This window comes from Macaca nemestrina, chromosome 19 (genome assembly GCF_043159975.1).
Source record: "Macaca nemestrina isolate mMacNem1 chromosome 19, mMacNem.hap1, whole genome shotgun sequence".
Classification (NCBI taxonomy): Eukaryota; Metazoa; Chordata; class Mammalia; order Primates; family Cercopithecidae; genus Macaca; species Macaca nemestrina.
The window spans coordinates 6,238,718-6,261,242 of NC_092143.1; the positions used below are offsets into that span (position 1 = coordinate 6,238,718).

The window sequence follows — 22,525 nt, forward strand, 5'->3', positions numbered from 1 at the left end:
AGTTCAAAAATTGAATCAATAATAAAAAGCCTGCCAACCAAAAGAAAGCCCCAGACCAGAAGGACTCACAGCCAAATTCTACCAGCTGTATAAAGAAGAGCTGGTACTATTCCTAAGGAAACTATTCCAAAAAATTGAAGTGGAGGGACTCCTCCCTAAGTCATTCTGTGAGGCCAGTGTCATCCTGACACCAAAACCTGGCAGAGACACAATTAAAAAGAAAACTGCAGGCCAATATCCTTGATAAACATAGATGCCAAAATCCTCAACAAAATACTAGCAAACTGAATACAGCAGCACATCAAAAAGCTAATCCACCATGATCAAGTAGGTTTTATCCCCAGGATGCAAGGTTGGTTCAACATATGCAAATCGATAAATGTGACTCATAACAAATAAAACTAAAAACAAAAACCACATGATTATCTCAATAGATGAAGGAAAAGCTTTTGATAAAATTCAACATCACTTCATGATAAAAACCTTCAACAAACTAGGCATTGAAGGAACGTACTTCAAAATAATAAGAGCCATCTATTTCAAATCCAACATTATACTGAATGGGCAAAAACTGGAAGCATTCCCCTTGAAAACTGGAACAAGACAAGGATGCCCTCTCTCACCACTCCAACATAGTACTGGAAGTCCTGTCTAGAGCAATCAGACAATACAAAGACATAAAGGCATCCAGATAGGAAGTCAAACTATCCCTGTTTGCAGGCAAAATGATTATATGACTAAAAACCCCCATAGTCTCTGCCCAAAAACTTGATCTGATAAACAACTTCACCAAAGTTTCAGGATACAAAATTAATGTACAAAAATCAGTAGCATTTCTGTACACCAACAACATCCAAGCTGACAGCCAAATCAAGAACACATTCCCATCCACAAACGCCACAAAAAGAATAAAATACCTAGGGGAACAAAACACACTGGGGCCTGTCGAGGGGTGTGTGTGTGGAAAGAGAGAGCATCAGGATAAATAGGTAAGGCATGTGAGGCTTAATACCTAAGTGATAGGTTGATAGGTGCAGCAAACCACCATGACGCATGTTTACCTATGTAACAAACCCGTACGCCCTGCACATGTATCCCAGAACTTAAGAGAAAAAGAATAAAATACCTATGAATAGGAATACAGCTGACCAGGGAGGTGAAAGACCTCTGTGAGATTTATTTTGTAATTCTGTGAGAATTACAAAACACTCCTCAGTGAAATTAAAGATGACACAAATGGAAAAACATTCCATGCTGATGGATAGGAAGAATCAATATTGTTAAAATAGCCAGACTGCCCAAAATTATTTATAGATTCAATGTTATTCCTATCAAACTACCAGTGAAATTCTCCACAGAATTAGAAAAAACTATTTAAAAATTCATATGGAACAAAAAAAGAGCCCAAATAGTCAAGGCAATCTTAAGCAAAAAGAACAAAGCTGGAGGCATCACACTTCCTGACTTCAAACTATATTACAAGCCTACAGTAGCCAAAACAGCATGGTGCTTGCATAAAAACAGACACATAGATCAATGGAAGAGAATAGAGAGCCCAGAAATAATGCCACACACCTACAACCATCTGATCTTCAACAAAGAGACAAAAGCAATGGGGAAAGGACTTCCTATTCAATAAATGATGGAGGGATAACTGGCTAGCCATATGCAGATGATTGAAGCTGGACCAATTCCTTACACCACATATAAAAATCAACTCAAGATGTATTAAAGACTTAAATGTAAAAACTAAAACTATAAAAACCCTGGAAGATAACCTAATAAATACCATTCTGGATATAGGACTGGCAAAGATTTCATGATGAAGACACCAAAAATAATTGCAACAAAAACAAAAATTGACAAATGGGACTTAAATTAAAGAACTTCTGTACAACAAAAGAAACTATCAGCCAAGTAAACAGACAACCTATTCAATGGGATAAAACATTTGCAAACTCTGCATTTGACAAAGATCTAATATCCAGCATCTGTAAGGAACTTACAAGCAAAAAAAAAAAAAAAAAAAAAAAAAAAAAAAAAAAAATTAAAAAGTGGGCAAAGGACATGAACAGACAATTTTCAAAAGAAGACATACATGCTGCCAACAAGCATATGATAAAATGCTCAACATCACTAATCATTAGAGAAGTGCAAATCAAAGCTACAGTGAGATACCACCTTACACCAGTCAGAATGGCTATTATTAAAAATTCAGAAAAGTGACACAGGCTCACAAGGTTGTGGAGAAAAGGGAACACTTATACACTGCTGGTGTGAATGTAAATTAGTTCAGCCATTGTGGAAAGCAGTTTGGCAACTTCTCAGAGAATTGCAAAGAGAATTACCATTTGACCCAGGAATCCCATTATTGGGTATGTTCCCAAAGGAATATAAGTTATTCTACCATAAAGACACATGCATGTATGTGTTCACTACATCACTATTCACAACAGCAAAGACGTAGAATCAACTTAAATGCCCATCAGTAGTAGACTGGAGAAAATGTGGTACATGTACACCATGGAATGTTATGCAGCCTTGTCCTTTACACCAACATAGATGGAGCTAGAGGCCATTATCTTAAGTGAACTAATGAACAGAAAACAAAATACTGTATGTTCTCACTTACAAGTGAAAGCTAAACATGGAGTACATATGAACACAAAGAAGGGAACAACGGATACGACCAGGTCCTCTTTGAGGGTGGAGGGTTGGAGGAAGGTGAGGATCCAAAAACTACCTATCGAGTACTATGTTTATTACCTGGGTGATGAAATAATCTGTACAAACCCCTGCAACATGCAGTTTACCTATATAACAAACCTCCACATATACTCCTGAACCAAAATAAAAGTTTAAAAAAATGCCACAGCCGCATTCAGCAACCACCATCCTGATCAGTCATCGGTCATCAACATCGAGGCAAGACCTTCCACCAGCAAAAAGATAATGCTTTGCTGAAGACTCAGATGGTCATTAGCATTTTTTAGTAATAAAGTATTTTTGAATTAAAATATGTATATTATTTTTTAGACATAATGCTATTGCACAGTTAAAAGAGTGTAGTATAAACATAACTTTTATATGCGCTGGGGAACCAGAAAATTTATGTGACTTGCTTTTTTTGTGATATTTGCTTTATTCCTGTGGTCAAGAACCAAATCTGCAGTACATCTGAGATATACTTGTTTTTAAGTTTCCCTCTAGTACCCTGGAGAAATGCTTTTATGTAGATCCTGCATCTTTCTCCATTTATTAATACTTATTTTTGTGTTGCCTTTGTGAACAAATTCTTATTTATGATGTTTCCATATTTTGTTAGGTTTGCTCTATATCCTATAGACTTTCTGTAATATACTTTCTATTAAAATACCAATTTAAAACTATTCAGTGCTGGCTGGGTGCGGTGGCTCATGCCTGTAATCCCAGCACTTTGGGAGGCTGAGGTGGGCGGATCACGAGGTCAGGAGATCGAGACCATTCTGGCTGACATGGTGAAACCCCATCTCTACTAAAAATACAAAAAATTAGCGGGGCATGGTGGCGGGCGCTTGTAGTCCCAGCTACTTGGGAGACTGAGGCAGGAGAATGGCGTGAACCCAGGAGGCGGAGCTTGCAGTGAGCCAAGATCGTGCCACTGCACTCCAGCCTGAACAATGGAGCAAGAATCTGTCTCAAAAAACAAAAAACAAAAACAAAACAACAAAACTGTTCAGTGCTTACTCTGTAAGACACAATAGAAAATGTCAAGGGTATGAAAACAAGGTTATGGGCCTTAGAGGTAAGAAATTGTTCAGCTCTTTAGCAGCAGAACCTGATATGTGTAGGTGATCTCGTTATGAAATCCTTCTTTAATGTTTTTGGGTTTTTCTTCAGTTATTTTTGTATATATCATGTTATCATCTTTTTATTGTTGTAATTCCAAAAATAGGTGACTTTTTGTTCTTTCTTGATATTAACAAGTTTCTTGATATTAATTTTTTTTCTGTGTCTAGTTCAGGTTATACTCCCCAAGAATTTATAATAGGTAAAGCATTAGAAACAGTATACTCCTTTCTGAGTGGTAATTACCTAGAAAACTCAGAGCAGATAATTCATTATAGCATATTTATTAGTACTTGTTAGTACGTGTTTTCTTGGTTTGTACATCTGATGACTTATTATGAAAGTAAGTGTTACAAATTAGTGTTTCTCATTTGATGAAATCTAATCAATTTTAAATTTCGTGGTTGTTTTTTCCTGTTTTAAAACTTTTTCTATCCCAGGTTATAAAGATATTCTTCTTTGTTTTTCCTACCATTGTTATGGTTTCAGCTTTTGCATTTTGGTTTGTTATCTGTCCTTAACTGGTTTTGTGTAAATTAGAAGATAGGTTGATGTTCTTTCCCAGTGTGGATGTCCAGTTGTTTTTGTACCATTTGTGAAAAGACTTTCTTTGCTCATCGAATCATTTTGATGACTTTGTCAAAAATCAATTGCTTGTAAAAGTGTGGGTCTATTTCCGAACCCATCTATTCCATTTTATTGATCTATGTGTCTTTTTTTGTTGTTGTTTTGAGACGGAGTCTTGCTCTGTCACTCAGGCTGGAGTGCAGTGGTGCCATCTTGGCTCACTGCAACTTCTGCCTCCTGGGTTCAAGCGATTCTCCCACCTCAGCCTGAGGGATTACAGATGCCTGCCACTGTATTTTTAGTAGGATGGTGTTTCACCATGTTGGCCAGGTGGGTCTCAGACTCCTGCCCTCAGGTGATACGCCTACCTCGGCCTCCCAAAGTGCTGGGATTACAGGTGTGAGCGACCACGCCCAGCCAATCTGTGTGTCTTTTTTTTTTTTTTTTTTTTTTTTTTTTTGAGACGGAGTCTCGCTGTGTTGCCCAGGCTGGAGTGCAGTGGCTGGATCTCAGCTCACTGCAAGCTCTGCCTCCCGGGTTTTTACGTCATTCTCCTGCCTCAGCCTCCCGAGTAGCCGGGACTACAGGCGCCCGCCACCTCGCCCGGCTAGTTTTTTGTATTTTTTAGTAGAGACGGGGTTTCACCGTGTTAGCCAGGATGGTCTCGAACTCCTGACCTCGTGATCCGCCCGTCTCGGCCTCCCAAAGTGCTGGGATTACAGGCTTGAGCCACCGCGCCCGGCCAATCTGTGTGTCTTTATAAACACAGTCCCACACTGTCTTGATTTCTGTTGCTCTATAGTAAGTCTTGAAGTCAACTTTTTTTTTCCTTTCCTAGATTGTTATGGCTATTTTAGGTCCATAGCATTTTCATATGGAGTTTAGAATCATCTTGCCAATATCATTATTTATGTAAGTATTAATTATTTGTAAACAATTTTCTCAAGTACCTGTTGGGATTATGCTTGTGACTGTGTGAAACTATAATAGATAAGTTTGGGTAATTGGACATCTTCACTATATTGGGTCTTCTGATCTACAAACGTGGCACATCTCCACATTCTGCTTGACAATGCACTTGGCAGTCTTTAGATAGAATATTATTATTGAGATAAAGCATAGAGGGTACTTAACACACTTAGCTTGGCATACATAATCAACTACTGTATAATGTTAATATTTATTACCGGTTCCATTCATCCTCACAAAGCCTTATCAAGTGCTATTTGTATCCGTATTTTACTGAGTTTGGAACTTGACCATGGTTATACAGTTAGTAAATGGCTGAGCAGGGTTTGGAATGGGTCTTTATGAGTCTAAAGGCCATGCTTACAGGTACAGTGTCACTGGAAACCAAGGATGGTGAGCCTCAAATTGTATTTTGCTGAATTTTGCAGATGGTCTTGTGTATTGGTAAGTTAAGATTAGAGTCTCCAAGAACAGAATTTATTCTGAATGACTTAAGGGGCACGGGAATTTAATAAAGGATATACTTGCTTATAGTCGGTCTAGGAGAGCCACACTCTGTTTATAGATGCAAAGCCGTGCTCTGTGGTTTGTCTTGTGAAACTGTCACCACTATAGTAACCACTAGCAGCCTCTGGACCTCTGCCCCTGCCAGCATGAGGAGCAGGCCGCTGCCACTGCCTCTGCCAGCAGACGGCTCTTCCCATTCTGTCCCTTCTCTCAATGCTCATTTCTGACCCCAGGTTTGCAGGAACACATGTGTCTCATGGAAGGAGCCTGCATCACCAGTGACCTGCTTATAAGGAGGGCTGGGAGCGGAGGCTGAGCGTGGTGCTCACAGGCTGAGCCATTACCTCGAGTATCGGGAAGCCGTGGCGATTCCACGGTGCATTCTGCTTGCTGATTTCTAACAGACATTTCTCTTGGGAGTAATATGAAAACAAACATGACCATCTGAGTCTGCATTATAAATTCCTGGCTAGCAGATAATTACTTAGTGTATGTTTCACATATTTCTTACTCTGTTGTAACATAGACTCTGGACACAGAACAGGGTTTGGATCGTGTTTCTGCCATTGACCTTGGGCAAGTTACTATTAATCTCCCTGCATCAGTTTTATCACCTGTGAATTCAGAAAATTATAATGCCCAATTAATATTATTATTTGAGGTGTTAACGTATTCTTCTAAGCTATTAAGTGTCTAACTCTGTGGTTGGTATACAGTAAGTACTCAAAAACACACCTATTTTATATACACACACTTTCACACATCTGTTCCATGTGCAGATTGTTTAAATGTAGGAAGAGCTTAACCTTTCTCTGTCTTGTAAGTGGTTACAGAGGGTTGGCGGAAAGAGCTCTGACCTTTGGAGACACCACAGTGTTATAATTGTTCTGAAGTGGGAGAATACCTGGTAATAACAAAATAACAGTCTCTGCTTCCTACAGGGATTTGATGTTTATTAGCTCAGACAGTTGCCATTGAGACGTTAGTGGCTGCTACACTTTGGAGTGCATTTTCTGCCGTGTCCTGGGGACAAGCTGTGTGGAAGATGAGCTCCTGGTTTTCTGTAGGCACCGTCGGCTGCCTGTCTTTGCTGCACCAGTCGAAGGCCTCCCTTGATTTTGCACATGGATGCAGTAGTGCAGGACAGAGCAGAGTCACATCTGGTCCATTCAGAATGTGATTACTGTGCCTCCACTGAGGCCTCGCTTTTCATACACTTCCTCCCTGCCTCCGTGAAGCCCTGCTGAGGTGACGAGGTGATGAGGTGACGGTAGAGCTGTTACCCGGGAATGGTCCGTGTCATTTGGCATTTCTTCCTGCGCCTGGGGAGAGTGGAAGGGAAGCTACACAGTTCTTGCTAATTACTCAGCAGTAGAGAGGAAAATGTGGGCTGCCTCTGTCCTTGGAACAGAAATAAGACGAGGAGAAACCAGCAGCGTGGCATCTGGGCGAGGAGCTCCCCTTTGCGGGCCTGGAAACCCTGCCTCTGTGTCGCCTCTCACTTAAAGGCCCTTGGCAAAGCGTGGGCTATAATCTGGTGACACTGAAGTTGGAGAACACTGTATAACATTTCTAGAACAGAGCTTTGGCTCCCAAGACAGCTTGGCTTTGGTTTTATTTTGTCTCGTGAAATAATCAGGCCAGGGCTGGAGAACACTTGCTCTTTTCCATGATTTTTCCGTCTGCTCTGCCCGGTGACTTGCACCTTCCCTTTGTTCAGACATCCATCTCTGGAGAACTCTCGGGTATGAGTTGTGTTGCTGTGCCTGACGGTCGCTTCTCGGGGTGCATTCAGACGGAACCAGGAAGCTTGTGTCCGTGTGAAGCCGAGTGGTGCCGCGGCTCTCCCTGCCACAGGATGCCTAGGGCAGCAGGGCTAGCGTGCTGCGTGGGTGCGAGGGCTCCTCCATGTGGCCAGGCTGCCGTAGCTGGCTTGGAGCTGGCAGCAGAGGGCCACAGGGTTTGGCCTCCAACTAGGCGGGCATGTGCACGGACTCTCACTCAGTTACAAGCCTGTGCAGAGGTGTTTTCGTGTGAGTTTTTTATTTCATATGAGTTTCTTCCATTCCTCTTCATGTTCGGCTGCTCTCCAGCCCCCTTGTTTCTTTGCCATTTCTCCACCTGCTTTCTTGAGCTCTGTAATTATAGATACCGGTTTCCAGCACTGTTGGCTTACCCATATCAGAAGAACCCTTTCTTCCTTCAGCAACCACCTTTCCATCAGCGACAGGTGGCTATCCAGGCTCACCTCAGCTGGCTTCCCCTGACTCACCTTTGACATCACCTTTCTGGGTACTTGTTAATGTTGCTGTCTCTGGGACACGGATGCATCGCTCTGGCCTCAAGCCGGAGGCTGGGATTGCTGTGCCCATGTTGTCCCCGTCGGTGAGGCCAGGACTTACCAGGGTGAGGTATCCTCATGAAGTCACTGACTGAACGTGCTTGGCTTGTTGTCCTGCATTGGAAGACAGTGATTGAAACAATCTTATGTCTTTTCAGGAAATATTGAAAATGGACATGTGAAGCTCATTGTTATACATTTAAAAAATAACAGAGAACACCTACCTCTTATTGGAAAAGTTGGCCTCTCGTGGAAAACTGATATTTTGGATGGCTGTATAAAGGTAAAAAACAGAACCGTTTTCTTTTCTTCAAGTAACTTGATTTCTATGTAATAAAAAGTCTGTTTATATGTGTAGATGATATAATCATATACGTATGATGTTTCTTTTATAGTTCTGGATTTATTGTTCTAGTTTCTGAAGGTTGGTGCACATTCTGTTAGCCATTGACATCCAGTGGATTCACTCATGAGATGCTTATTGAGGACCTTTCATGTGTCACTGAGAGTTGGAGGGGCAGATAGTCTGCAGCAGCATTTCAGAACACTGTTGATTACAGCCCCCTACTCCCTCAAAGCACCTCTGTTTTGTGGAAAGAGAGTGGAACTGAAGGTTGGACCAGGCAGGCAGCATCTACTCAAAACATCTTGATCATCCATGTACCAATTTAAAACTTTTTGCAGTTATAAATTCATAGTCCAGGATATAGGGATTTCCTTGAACTGTTATATAAAAGATTAGCCACATGGGTGGGAGAGTTGATTTAGTGGTTGGGAAGTGGCAGGGAAGGAGGGAGGAGGAGGAACAGGAGAAAGATGTTCTCACAGTTTTGCTGTCTTCTGTCCTTGTGCCCATGGCTGCTCCTGGTTCTTGTCACTCTCCGTCTTTATTTTGTGGGATGAACAAGATATTTATGGTCCCGGGGACCAGTGGGATCAATCTCCTGTGACTGCGGGGCCTTCCTGTAACATGGCTTTATTCTGCGCTGTGCGTGGGCACCTTGTTAGAACTGTTCGTGATGACGACCGGGACCAAGAGTGGTGTTATCCTGAAGCGCTGTCCCTTGAGCCACTTGATATTTGATACAATGAGATATTTTACAAATCCTATTTATTCATAGCAAATGTTTAAATTTTGGTAAAAATTATGTTTATCACACACCATATTGTTTCATGCCTTTAAGAGAACAGACCTACCTTCTTTCTTTGTCTTCAGATTTCAATAAAGCTTATAATAAAAATAGGTACTAAGATAAAATATTCACATCAAATAGACCTTGAGGATCAAGAAAGGCAGAATATGAATGTGACGGTCTTTGAAAGGGTCAGCATAATTTTTAAGAATAAATTTATTCTGTGTTTTCTGGTAGTCCAGAGCGAGATGAGAGCAGTCGTTTAGTTCTCATTGGGAGAAAAAGGGGAAATGTAGTAATTATACAAAGAAAGCTTTATCCCACTTCTGATCATTAAAAACAAAATCTCCAATGGGACTTTATGTAGGGCAGACTAAGCTACATAATGGACTAACCCTAAATAGCATCTTAGCAGCAGATGCACTCACAGATTTCTCATAGAAGTTCTCAGAGAAGCTGAAGATACAGCTTCAAAATTGGACTTTTACATGAGCTCCAAGCAGTGATTCTGTAGGTTGCTAAACCAGTGTGACTCAGGTGCACAGGTTTTTAGAAAAACAGCTTGATCTGAAAGCAGGATTTTGAGTTTTTAAGGTAGGGAATGGATTGAATGTCCCTGGACAGTTTTCCCCATAAATTCCTCCTCTCAGATGGGCTTTGGGAAAAGATAGCGAATAGCTCAAAGGCTTGTACCTTCTCCCTTGGGCCTGGAGGGAAGATGTGGTTTATTTTCTGTTTGCCTTTTATGCTCTTGGGTTCAGTATTAAGACTAAGCTGTCCTCAGAATTCCCAAAAGAATAGAAAGTCAGATCAGTGATGTCATATTCCTTGTATTTGCTGTGCAGCTCAGATATTTCTCTCCAGGAGTCTGATCACCCTAAGAATAGTGAAATGATAACATATATTTTAAGAAATTGCTTGGAAGGAGTTAAAAACTTTTTTTAAAGCATGGAAAAGCTTAGAAAGTTTCTTAGGTACATATGACTTTTAAAAAAATGTAAAATAAAAACCCTACTCCTTCTGGAAATTGTAGACACAACCTCTGGTGAGGAGCTTCTACTACATAGTTTACGATGCCTGTCAGAGCATAGGCTACTGAGAAAGTGCATCACCCAAATATGATGCTGCTGGAAGGACAGAGAAGTGAGAACATATTAACGATAATGACGGAGGATGCTGCCTGGTTGGGTCGTGTTGTTTGAAGTGATGTGCGGTCATGAAAGGACTTCTGATGTCCTTGGGACCTGCTGTTCCCATGAGAATCTCCGCCTTCCTCCAACCTCAGAGTTGAGTGACCTCCAACACTTAGTGCTGTGGAGGTAATTCAGGTGGAAAGTATCTTTAGCTTGAGTTTCTGGAGCAAAAACTCAACAGATCATACGTTTAATGTGGTAAATCATTAAACTTTAACATTTTTTAAAAATCACATTATAAGCAGGTCAGTTTTTTATTCCTTTTTTTAAAAAGTCAAGCTATGATATCAAATATACTTTAAAGATGCTTTCAGCGGCCATGTGTTAGTACTGAATCCATGCAGGACACTTGCTCTATAAGTGGTTACCATGGTGTTTTACAAAGTCATGTTGAACAGCTAGGCTATCCTCTCAAGGTAACCTTGCTGCGGTCTTCAGTATAAGTCAGGTAATCAAAGTGAAATACTCTCCTGCTCTGTCTCCTCCCAGTGCCTATCAGAATTTCAGACGGATGGATTTTCTTTTGGTGAGGCTTTTCCCGTATGTTTCTTTTATGTTTTTCTTTCACTCCTTGGCATCTTTGATGTTATTTTAATGTTACTTCTAAATCCGTATGGAGATTGGCATCAATTTTTATTTAGACTAGATATTTCAGTGGAGTTCTGTGGTTCTGCTTTGTGTAAGAACAGTTGAGTTCAGTAGAGCCTGCTATGGGCACATCGTGGCTCAGCATGTTGTGGGTGGCCGTGACCCATGAGAAAGGCACCCTGGCCACTTTGCTTGACAAGTCCTGCAGCTGCATGGCTGATTAGGGCTGCTGGTGCTGATACAACTGAACAGCTCAGGAAGAACAGGACAGTCCCACATGTGCAAGTGCTGCCCTCTCCCCAGACGCTGAGTTTTGAGCCTGGCATAGTTCACTGGTCCATGGGGGTGCAGGTGAGCCCCAGACGCTGAGTTTTGAGCCTGGCTTAGTTCACTGGTCCATGGGGGTGCAGGTGAGCCCCAGACGCTGAGTTTTGAGCCTGGCGTAGTTCACTGGTCCATGGGGGTGCAGGTGAGCCCCAGACGCTGAGTTTTGAGCCTGGCGTAGTTCACTGGTCCGTGGGGGTGCAGGTGAGCCCCAGACGCTGAGTTTTGAGCCTGGCGTAGTTCACTGGTCCGTGGGGGCGCCGGTGAGCCCCAGACGCTGAGTTTTGAGCCTGGCGTAGTTCACTGGTCCGTGGGGGCGCCGGTGAGCCCCAGACGCTGAGTTTTGAGCCTGGCGTAGTTCACTGGTCCATGGGGGTGCAGGTGAGGAGAGATTTCCTCCTGCAAGGAGGGTGAGGTCTGCCGACTGCTCAGATGTGTGCCTCCTGGACTTTCAGGGTGCGAGGGACTGATTTAGGAGAGGACTGAAAACAAGCTCTGCGAGGAGAAAGAGGAAAGGGCCAGTGGGAGGAAGGCTCGTGGGAGGTTCTGACATGCATCCGCCTCCAGAAGATTGGGAGTGATTTCTTCTAGAGAAGGAACCCAGTGGAGAAAGAGATGCTTTGGACAGGATGGGAAATAAGGAGCGAGGTTCTAGAGGTGAGGGGCAGCTGGCCCGGGGAGGGGTGCGAGACCCATTGTGCCGCTGCAGCTGGTGCTGAGGTGGGCCTCTTCCTAGCTGGCTGTCCTGCCTGGGGTGGGCTAGTGCTCAGGGACAGGAGTGGGAGTGATTGGGGGGCATTGGAAAGGCTGCTGGGGCAGGTCAGGAGGGGCCTTGAAACCCTCAGGAAAGAATTTGGATTTTGGTGTATCTATGGATGTTGTTAAAGAGTTTGATGTGCGTATCGTGTGCTAGGCCATGTTTTAGGTTAGGAGGGAATTGGAGAACGCTGGACTTTGAGAACTAGGAGGGCTTCAGAAGAGAATCAGCTCCCAGCTCTTGATCTGGCAGCAGAGGGATTGGGAGAGCAGAAAGACTGAGACACCCACTGACGGCTTAGGGCTGTGAGCTGCATCCTCACCAAGGAGCCCATGTGCCCCACCGGCCGCTCCTTCCTGACTTCTGCCAGCGTTTCTCCTCCGCAACCTTCTTGCAGGTGATGGGACCCAGGGCTCCACCTCCTTCCTCCCATGGGATCTAACCACCATCTCTATGCTGGTGGGTTTGGTGAGGTTGTAAGTAACACAGTCAAGTGACTGCTAGCCCAGTGGCTAAGGTCGTGCAGGGTGGTGGGGTGTGGAAGATGGGTGCACCATGCAGTCCCACCTGCTGTGTTATCTCAGAGGTGCTTAGGCCTCAGAGCCTTCTCTCTAAAATGGCCACAGTGGTAATGCCCATTCCAGGAGGGCTCCCGCTGCCTGCCAAGGACAGAGCCATCTGCTGGCCCTCAGTATTGGCTTCGACTCCCCCGTTCTCAGCCTCAGTGAGGCTGCAGCATAGGGTGTTTTTTCTTCTTCCCCACCTGCTCCCCACTCTGGTGTTCTCCTCGCAGCCCAGGCTCTGTGTGTGGTGGTCCCATCATGCAGGAAGCAGTGGGTGCTGTGGAACAGGCTGTGTGGGGCTAGGCACTGCTGTTCCAGGACCACTGCAGCTGATCGCCTGGGAAGGGCATCAGGGAGCAAGGTCAGGTGTCTGAGGGGTTCCTGGGTGGTCTCACTGTGTAGCTTATCTGATGTGAGGGGCCTTAGGCTCTGGCATGCACTCTCCCATCAGGGATTAGGATGTTTCATGCTGGCTGGTGCTTCGCTCGGGTCTCCTGCACAGATAGCAGCCAGTTCATGCCAGTCACTTATTAAACCATCTCATTTTTTCAATGTTTGGAATGTCTTTTTCTCCTTAAATTTCTCTAAGATATACATTTATTGAGTCGAGACCCTTTGACCTGATCATACTGAGATCTGAATGGTCAGCATTTTTGGCCACATCTGATTAGTTATAACTTGTGAAAGTAGTGGTATATAGTTGCTCAGTTTTTGCTGATATCTAAGAGTAGCATTTATATTACAATTAATAAAACATGAATATGGGGCAGAAGTCATGGCATGTAATGAGCCATCCTGAAAAGATAAGCGTTAGAAGATTTTATCCTTGATGTTACTTCTTAGCTTCCTTAGAATTAAATAAAATAGTGAATGTAAACTACTATTTTTCTAGAACATACAACACGTTAAAAACATGGCTCACACCATCTACCCTCATTGATAGAGGCGTTAATCACAGTAGCCAAAAGGTAGAAGAAAACCAAGTGTCCATTTGCAGATAAGTGGATGAACATACTGTAGTCTATCCATGCAATCAAGTATTATTTGGCCTTAGGAAGGAAGGAAATTCTGACGCATGCTACAGTATGGAAGAACTTTGAAGACATGATGCTAAGGGAAATAAGCCAGTCACGAAAGGACAAATACTGTATGACTCCATTATTGAGGTTCCTAGAGTTATCAAATTCATAGAGACGGGAAGTAGAATGGTGGGTGCCAGAGGCTGGAGAAGGGGAAGTGGGGAGTTAGGGTTTAATGGGGACAGAGTTTTAGTTCTACAAAATGAAGAGTTCTGGAGATGAGATAGTAGTGATGGTTATACAACAATGAGAAGGTATGTAAGCCACTGAAATATAGAAGACAAGTGGTGAAGGTGGTAAATTTTATGTTTATTTTACCACAATTAAAATATAGCTCATTCATAATATTATTGTAATAATTATCAGTATCTCCAACTGTGCCTCCTCCCCTGACTCAAGCCCCCACCTAGCTATATCTGTTCACTTGGTGGATTTAGTGGCTTGGGTTCCTCATGGACATTGTGGATTCAACATGTCTAAAATTTGCACGTTTGTTCTTCCTCATATCATCTGCTTCTGTAATGGATAAGCAAATGATTAGGAGACAAAACCTCCGTTCCTGTTACTCCCCCATTCAGATGTGAGATTCTGCTCTGCTTACCTCGTCAGTGTCTCTTCCATTTCTTCTTTCCTGGTGTTTGCTGCCCCTGATGCATTAGGGCTCCTGCTGTCCTACCTTAGTGTTTAATAACAACCAGCATCTCTATCACTACTCTTACCGCCTCCCTCCCATTTTATCACACTCATTCGTTCATTCGGCACATAGTGGCTGAGCTTCAGTGACAGTGTGCATATGCAGGTGGCCAGGGACATGATGCTGAGCTGTGCTGGCCTAAGTCCTGCCCTCGTGGTGCTTAGCATCCATCTCTACCTGCTCTGGCCGGGCCCAGTCGGTTTCAGCACTGCAGCTGCATCAAGTTCTGCATTCAACACACTGGTGTTTCCGCCCATTGGGTACCTGGTCAGTTGAGATGAGAGTGTCAGGGAAACTTCCCCAAGGGACTGGTATTTGAACTGAATGCTGAGATGGACAACGAGAAGATGGGGAGAGGAGCTCTCAGCAGGGGAGTCTGGGTGGCTCTTTGTCAGCTGGGGGCATGGTGTCTTCAAGGGTGAAGGGTCAGTGTGGCTGGAGCACAGATGGCAAGAGGTGGCATTGTGTGCAATGAGGTGGAATGGGCAGATGAGGCCAGGCAAGGCCTTAATGGTAGCCGGAAGGCATTTGGTTCTTTCTTGAGAGCCATGGAAAGTTGTCTCAGGGTTTTAAGCTGTGGGTGGCATGCTCAGACTCATGTTTTGTGAAGGTGTGTCTTCTGAATGTGGAGAATGAGTGGGGGATGAGCTGGATGGCTGCCTTCTTAAAGGAAGAGCAGTCACTTGGTGTCTTAGTCGGCCTGGCCTGAGGTCACAAACCACCGTCAGCTGGGTGGCTTTTAGCACTAGAAACTTATTTCTTATTGTTGTGGAGGCTGAAAGCACCAAGGTCAAAGCATCAACAGATGGGTGTCTGGTGAGGGCCTGCTTCCTAGTTCCTGGAGGCACCTTCTAGCAGTGTCCTCACCTGGGGGAAGGAGTGAGACAGCTCTGTGGGCCTCTTGTATAAGGACCTCAGTCCTATTCATAAGGGCTCTGCTCCCGTGACCTAATCACCTCCCAGAGGCCTCACCTCCTAAAAACAGTCACATTGGTGATCAGATTTTAAGACACGGGGTTTGAGGGGCACAGACATTCAGACCATAGCACTTGGATTAGGGCAGTGGCAATGGAGACGGACAGAAGTAAAGCTGTTGGAAAGAGAGGTAAGAACTAACAGGACTGGGTGAGGGTTGGCGCGTCAGGGCTAGGAGGGAGTCCCCTAGAGTGACGCCCACATTTCAGGCGTGCACAGCCAGATGACTGATGATGGTTTCACCAATCCCTGGGATGAGGAGCACCAGGAGAGCTTTGCTGGGAGAGTCCTGAGTTTGGATGTAGTCCTGCTGGACTTGAGGGTCCCTTGAAAGATCCAGAAGTTGAGTATGCACTTGAATATTTAGGTCTTGAACTTGGAAAAGAAGTTCTGCTGGAGATAAACTTTTGGGAATCACAGGCACGTTGGTGATAGCTTAGGATGTGGATGTAGATGAGTTCCACTTATGGGGAGAGATTCCATAGGGTGAAAATAGGGCCTAGGACCAAGCTGTAGAAACCTCAGCAATGGGAGTGGGTAGAGAGCTACAGGGCTTGTGGGTTCTGGATGCATTTGGGGAGGTGGAATTACTCTTCATGTTTTCTTGAAAAACTAAACACTGCTGAGAGGCAGACTGACAGATGGTCACTAGATTTAGTGGCCTTATCGGTCAGATGATGGAGAAAGGATACCAGGCCAGAGTGGTTTGAGGAGTGAATGGGTATTAATGGACAAATCCAGCGGAGACAGCTCTTTGGAGAGGGCTGTCTGGGAAGCGAGCAAAGAACAGGCATCTATGGGGCCCAGGGAGGCTGTTTCTCTCTCTGTCTCTCTAAGATGGGAGTTACTTGAATGTGTTGAAGGCTGAAAGCTGATGGGAGGACAGAAGTAGTCACTTGAGAGAGGGACGTTGTGCCTTTGCGAGATGAGCTGTGCTGCAGCAGGAGGTTACTGGGCCACACCCGGGAGGAGCAGATGAGAAACACATGCGAGGAGAGGTGGGTGCAGAGGAGCTGGGCTGTGGATCTGCAGTGGGAAGTTGAGGAAAACATCCTTCTCCCCTCTCTGTGAAGGCCAAGGTCCTCTGCAGAGAGCACCCTCCTAGCAGGATGCGGAGGGCTGAGGAAGGAGATGAGGCATTGTTCCATGAGGCGGAGAGGGAGCCACCCAGAGAGCCAGGGTGGGACCCTCAGGCCATGCTGAGGATGGTGCGGCTACATGGGCACCCAGCAGCTCTGTATGCAGCCCTCCCGCTGTGCTTGGTGCTCAGGTCCAGACAGATAGAAAATAACTGGGCTCCTCCAGGGCTGGGGTTTTGCTGGACCTGGACCTCAGTTGTGATGCAAGGGGAACAAGAGAGGTATGTGCATTGGCAAGAGTGTTATTCCAGCGAAGGCCAGTGAAATCTAAAGTGGAAAGGAAAAAGTGGGAGAAGGAAGGGCTGGCCGGTGGGTGGGCTAGGTCCATGGGCAGTGCTCTTCAGGCCTTTTTACATACCCACTGCGTTATGGGCATATACAAACCACACATTCATGTGCAATGAAAACAGCGTTCATGAAATGACGTTTATGCTTACTCTGTGCAATGCATGCTGACTCTGTTCTCTTTCATCTTGTTTCATTTTATTTTGACGAACAGTTGTGTCCTGCTAAGTGTAATTCAGGATGCATTAATAGGTCGTGGCTTGCAGGGTGAAAACACTGAGTGAATCTGAAGTACAGTTGTGGTGGAAATCGTCCGGTGAGTCAGCTGGAAGACGAAGGTGGCAGTTAGAAGACAGGCTGCCTGAGGCGTTGACAGTGGTAGTGGACCACTTCTGGGAGGTGACGTGTCGGCGGTGTGACTGTGGGAGTGAGTAACTGAGGTCAAGTCGAGGAGGAGGTCATGGAGTCGAACAGCTCAGGAGTTGAGAGTCCTGGATACTGAGGCTCCACCAGGGTCCCCACGGATGTTGGGATCACTTGGGATGACAGTGAGACTTGGAAGACTTGGGAGAGAGTGAGAGGGAGAGGCAGGCAGCAGGACTGGCGCCAGAGTCCTGGAAATGAGAGTGGGCACACAGGAGGCTGGCACATGTCAGAGATGCGCATGGAGCAGGGGTGCCGAGCTGAAGTTCAGAGCCTCGGAGGAGCAGGAGGCCTCTCAGAAGAGGGGAGGGGACGGCCTGGTGGTGGCCGTGAAGACCCGGGCACACAGCCACACTGCTTTTCAGAGTGATGCCGCCTCACGCTCGGAAGCACTGACTGGTTGTTGGTGTGATTTGTGTCACATCTGTAGCCTCTGTACTTTAAGTTCCACGAGGACAGGGACAATATCTGTGACACATTTCTCTGAGCTCCCAGTGCTAAGTAAGTCCTAAACTGAGCCCTGTGAGTGCTCCTGTGTATATTTGAGAATGAATATTAAGCGATGAGACACAAGCCCAAGTATTGTCTAGGTTATGAAGTAGGCCATGGAAAACCAATGACAGTATTCTGGATTTGGATGCCACATGCAGCATTTCTAGTCAGTTTTACAGAGGCACGATTTTCTGTGAAAATCAGGTCTGACTGACCTTTTTATCCTTGTCAATCTGTGTTTATTTTGCAGAGTTGTTCCATGATGGACGTGACTCTTTTGGATGAACATGGGAAACCCTTTTGGTGTTTCAGTTCCCCGGTGTGCATGAGATCGCCTGCCACACCCGCTGATGGCCCTAGCTTCTTGGGACAGACGTACAGCGTGGACTACGTCGATGCGGAAGGAAGAGTGCACGTGGAGCTGGTGTGGATCAGAGAGACCGAGGAATACCTTATTGTCAACCTAGTCCTTTACCTTAGTGTCGCAAAAATCAACCGTTGGTTTGGGACTGAATATTAGCAGTAGGTGGCAATTTATTGTTGTTATCTAGTTGTTTATTTTTGACTGGCTTTGTTCTTCGTGTTGAAAGTTAAAATAAAGCAAATCTGCAGAGTGCTGTGTGATGCCTTTCATCTCACATTAGAAATTACGATTTATGGGTCATTTTTAAGTTAATGTTTGAAAGATTCAGTTAAATTTTAAAAATAAAAATAACAGTGAAACTTCATATAAAAAGAAAAAAAGGTATTTACTTCTCTTCCGCCCTGCATTAAAATCTAAGAACTTCTGCTTAAGCAAATGATCATGTGATCACTGTGTGTGGGTGTGTGTGTGGTGTGTGTGTGTGTGTGTAGGGGTATGTTCTTATAACGGTTTTTCTTTTTCTTTATTGGTAAGAAACTCAAATGAGAAAATATACGTAAATATTAATATAAACTTCGTTGTATTCACTAGAATTAGAAAGTGCTACATTCATGACAGTCAGCAGCCATATTGGTATTTAATAAAGTGAAATAGACCAGTGGCCTCATTCACAAGGAAAGATGTATCCGAGATCGTAAGGAAGTTATAGCTTAAAAGAGCAAGGCACGGTACAAGTCCAGTGGGGACACCAGCTCTGTGTGAGTGGGGATGGAGACGGATGAGTTACCGAAACTTCCTCTGCAGAAATATTTTAAGAAAATTGACAGATGATCAGGATTCAAGTAGGGGTGATAAGTATCTAAGCCTATGTTATTTTAGGGCATTTGGTTCTACGTTTGTTTTAGATTACGTTGGTTGCTTTGATTATATTTTTATTCCCCACTTGAAAGTTCCCCTCCAAGGTGATTTTCGACATCCTGCCATGTTCCTTCTCCTCAGGCGTGCATGAGCACATGGCCCGTCTCTGTGTTTCATTCTTCTCCTGTTTAGTGACCCGGCCACTTTCTCTCTGGAGGTGTGTGTATGATGGTGAGCGTGTGAGAGTATAGAATAAAGAGCCTGAAGACAGCAATCAAGTGAAGATGGGGAACAGATATTATGTTCTTGCCCCAAAAAACGTGAGAGTAAAAAGGATTTCTGCTGCTGACACCGTCCTCTGCACTCCTGTTCTCCACGACCTTGGGCCAAAGTCCTGGGGAAGAGAGGAGTCTGAAATGCGGTCAGATGTTGTGAGCACTGGGCTGTGTTATTTCATGGTGTCACCAGTGAGGGAATGTGGAGTGTCTGCCCCAGCTAAGTGAGCATCAGGGGAGGGAGGAGCCACTGGCCTGAGCACTGAGCCCAGATGAGGACCAGGAGTCAGGAGAGGCCAGGGATGCCGAGTGCCACTTACAGAACTGCGTTGGAATACAACCACGAGAAAATGCTGGAGGCCCCCTGAGCCCCCTGGGTTAAATTGTGAGGGACTAGGTGTCCTGACAGTACTGGAAACATAGTAGAACCAGAGAAGGAGCCCTGTTCTCTACCCCCTGTTTAATGATGTTTGGATGGAGGAGGGAAGCCAGGACCTCCAGGGATGGCAGAGTGGAGCTCTATGGATGTGAGCGCCTGCCTTCCCTGCCAGACTGCTAGTCCTGTGAGAAGGGACAATGACCACTCTGGTTCACTGCTTCATCCCCAGCACCTAGGAGCATGCCAGGTGCTCCATAATTGATACTCAATAATGACTTGTCGAATCAATGGAAACTGTTATAGGGATATACCAGCAGCTATGGGAGCACAAAGGAAGCAGGGAGCAATTCTCCGATGATTCTGGGAGTCCCTTAATCTCAGGTGACATCTGAGTTCACCCTGGAAGGGAGGTTTACTGGGCAGCAGTGGGGAAGGGTGAGGCGGAGGAGGCAGTGCTCATAAAGCCTTGGTGCTTTTAAGAGTCTCATCAAAACAGGTGTGCATGCCACACACAACCAAAAGATGCCAGCAGATACCCCTGTCCCAACGTAACTTACACATGTCTGAGATATTAATATTCAGCTTTTAAATCTGTCTCATATTTGCCTCTGTATTTCTAAATATATTTAAACATATCAGATTATGAATTCCACTTTTTGTTTCTCCCAGGACACTTCAGCCCTGGAGTTCCATCTCTTTGCTGTGAACTGCCTGTTCTCCAGCCTTGCTGGGCAGCTGTCATTCTGGGGTTCCCTGCATGCATCCTCCATTTTATGGAATCCTGTCTTCCTCTTTCCTGGTTCATATCCTTTTTTTCAGTGGTACACATTCTCCTGCGGCTTTCTAAGAAAGATGACTGGAAGATACATTTTGAATCTATGAATTTCTGAAAAATGTCTGATGGATAGTTTAATTGGGTACCAAACTGTAGGAAGAAAAATGTTTCCACTGGGAACTTTGAAGACAGGTGTTATCATTGTTGCTGTGTCTCATGCCACTTTGCCTTTTCTTCCTCTCTATGTGGTCTTCTCTCTTTCTCTGGTCGCTGGAAGCTTCTAGGATTTACTCTTCTCTCCTGGTATCTTAAAATCTCAAGATGATGTGCCTTGGAATAGGTTTTTGCGTTCATTATGGGTCATTTTAATCTGTGAACTTGTGTACTTAAGTCTTGGATTTTTAAAAAATCTGACAGTACTTTCTTTGCTTCTTTCAGTTTTGTTAATGAACTGTGATTCTTTCTGGATTAATTCTCTCAAATGCCTTATCTTTTCCATCTGTTCTTCTGTCTTTTAGTCTTTCGTTCTGCTTTATGGAATATTGTATCATTTTTGTATTTTATTTTTTATTTTGATGGTCAGGGTTTTACTTTGTAAGAACTCTGTTTTCTAATTCCTTCTGAAGCATTTGTGTCTGTTTTATAAATGTGATATTTTCTCTAAGGCAGGTGTTGGCAAACTTTTTCTGCCCAGGACCAGATAATAATTGAGGCTTTGTGGGCCATATGGTGTCTGCTGCAACTCCTCAACTGTGCCATTGTAGTGTGAAGTCAGCTATAGATGGGACACAAATGGGCATGGTTGTGTTCCAAAAGGACTTTATTTATAAAAACAGCAGCTGAATTTGGCCTTCAGGCTGTAGTTTGCCAAGTGTAGTTCTGCACACATCTCTAGGTTATTGATTTCAGTTTTCAATAAAGTTTTTATCTGAACCATTTGGCAAAACCATAGTAGTAATAATAGTCTTAGGCAAGAATCTTCAGTAGATACTAAAATATGTGGGTAAAAGTATGATGAGAAAGGAGATATTGACATAGTCTCAAAGATTTTGCCCCAAAATAATATTAGTTTACAAAGGAAAAAATAGGAAGTTCACAGTGAAGGAGCCTAGGACAGCACCTTAACCAGTGCTTAGCGGCGTCAGCAGTGGGCAGATGTTGCCTCCTGATCATGCCATGAGAAAGACACCTTATCATTTTGTGGCATTTTATCAAAAATGTGTAACAAGGATGATACATGGGGAAACATCAGACAAATACAGGTTGAAGGAAACTCTGCACTTATATTTGCACTTGTAGTCTACATTCCCCTTTAAAAGTATCGGGGTGGTAAAAGGCAATGTCTCCTCGACTGGAGGGGGCAGATGAAAGCAACACGTGATCTCAGATGGGACCCTGGATCAGAAGATGGCACTAATGGAACCACAGGTGAAATGTCAAGAGGGCCTGTAGATTATAGCATGTCAATGTTCATTTCCTGACTTTAATATCAAAATGTGATGTCAACATTTGGCAAGTCTGAATGAAGGGCATATGGGAAAGCTTTGTTATATTTTTGCAACTGTTAAATAAACCTGAAATTGTTTCAAAGTAAAAAGTTAACATAAAAAAAGGTTTTCACATCTTCCCATGCCCTTTGTTTTGTGGAATTCAGGCTGTCTTTGTCAGTCTATTTGCCTTGCTCTCAGGCTTGCCTGTTGGAGCCTCTGCTGTCTGCTCTTATTTAAGACTGAAGCCCTCAGAAACGCAGCAGGAGGTCTGCCGAGGGGACCCACTTGTCAGTTGATGGCTACACTGGAGTAATTGGACCTTGCACTGCGTTTGGTACTGGGACCTCCAAATATGAGTATTAGGAAGCCTGTTCTTTAGGGCTGCCAGTTTCTTCACAGAGTTCTCCCATTTCACAAGAGCCCAGGGTTGCGCAAGTGTCCCCCGTGTAAAGGACATGGAGAGGGGCTTGCTGTGGTCACAGCCCGGGGAAGGTAAACCTGACACAGCTTGGGCCGTGCTGAGAAGG

At 44.3% G+C, this 22,525-nt stretch overlaps 1 protein-coding gene across 5 annotated transcripts in view; it reads left to right on the forward strand.

The window, feature by feature from the left end:
• The window catches only part of LOC105489337 (F-box protein 15), a 76,895-nt gene extending 58,310 nt beyond the window's left edge, over window positions 1-18,585 (forward strand). For 3 of the 5 annotated variants that reach the window (XM_011754087.2, XM_011754086.3, XM_011754084.3), the window contains 2 exons: window positions 8,371-8,495; window positions 18,108-18,585. In XM_011754087.2, coding sequence (XP_011752389.2) covers window positions 8,371-8,495; window positions 18,108-18,377 — 395 coding nt within the window. In that variant the 3' untranslated portion in view covers window positions 18,378-18,585. The remainder of the gene's footprint in view (window positions 1-8,370; window positions 8,496-18,107) is intronic. The other 2 variants (XM_071085180.1, XM_011754088.3) reach the window with 1 other exon arrangement.
• The last annotated feature ends 3,940 nt before the right edge of the window (window positions 18,586-22,525 follow it).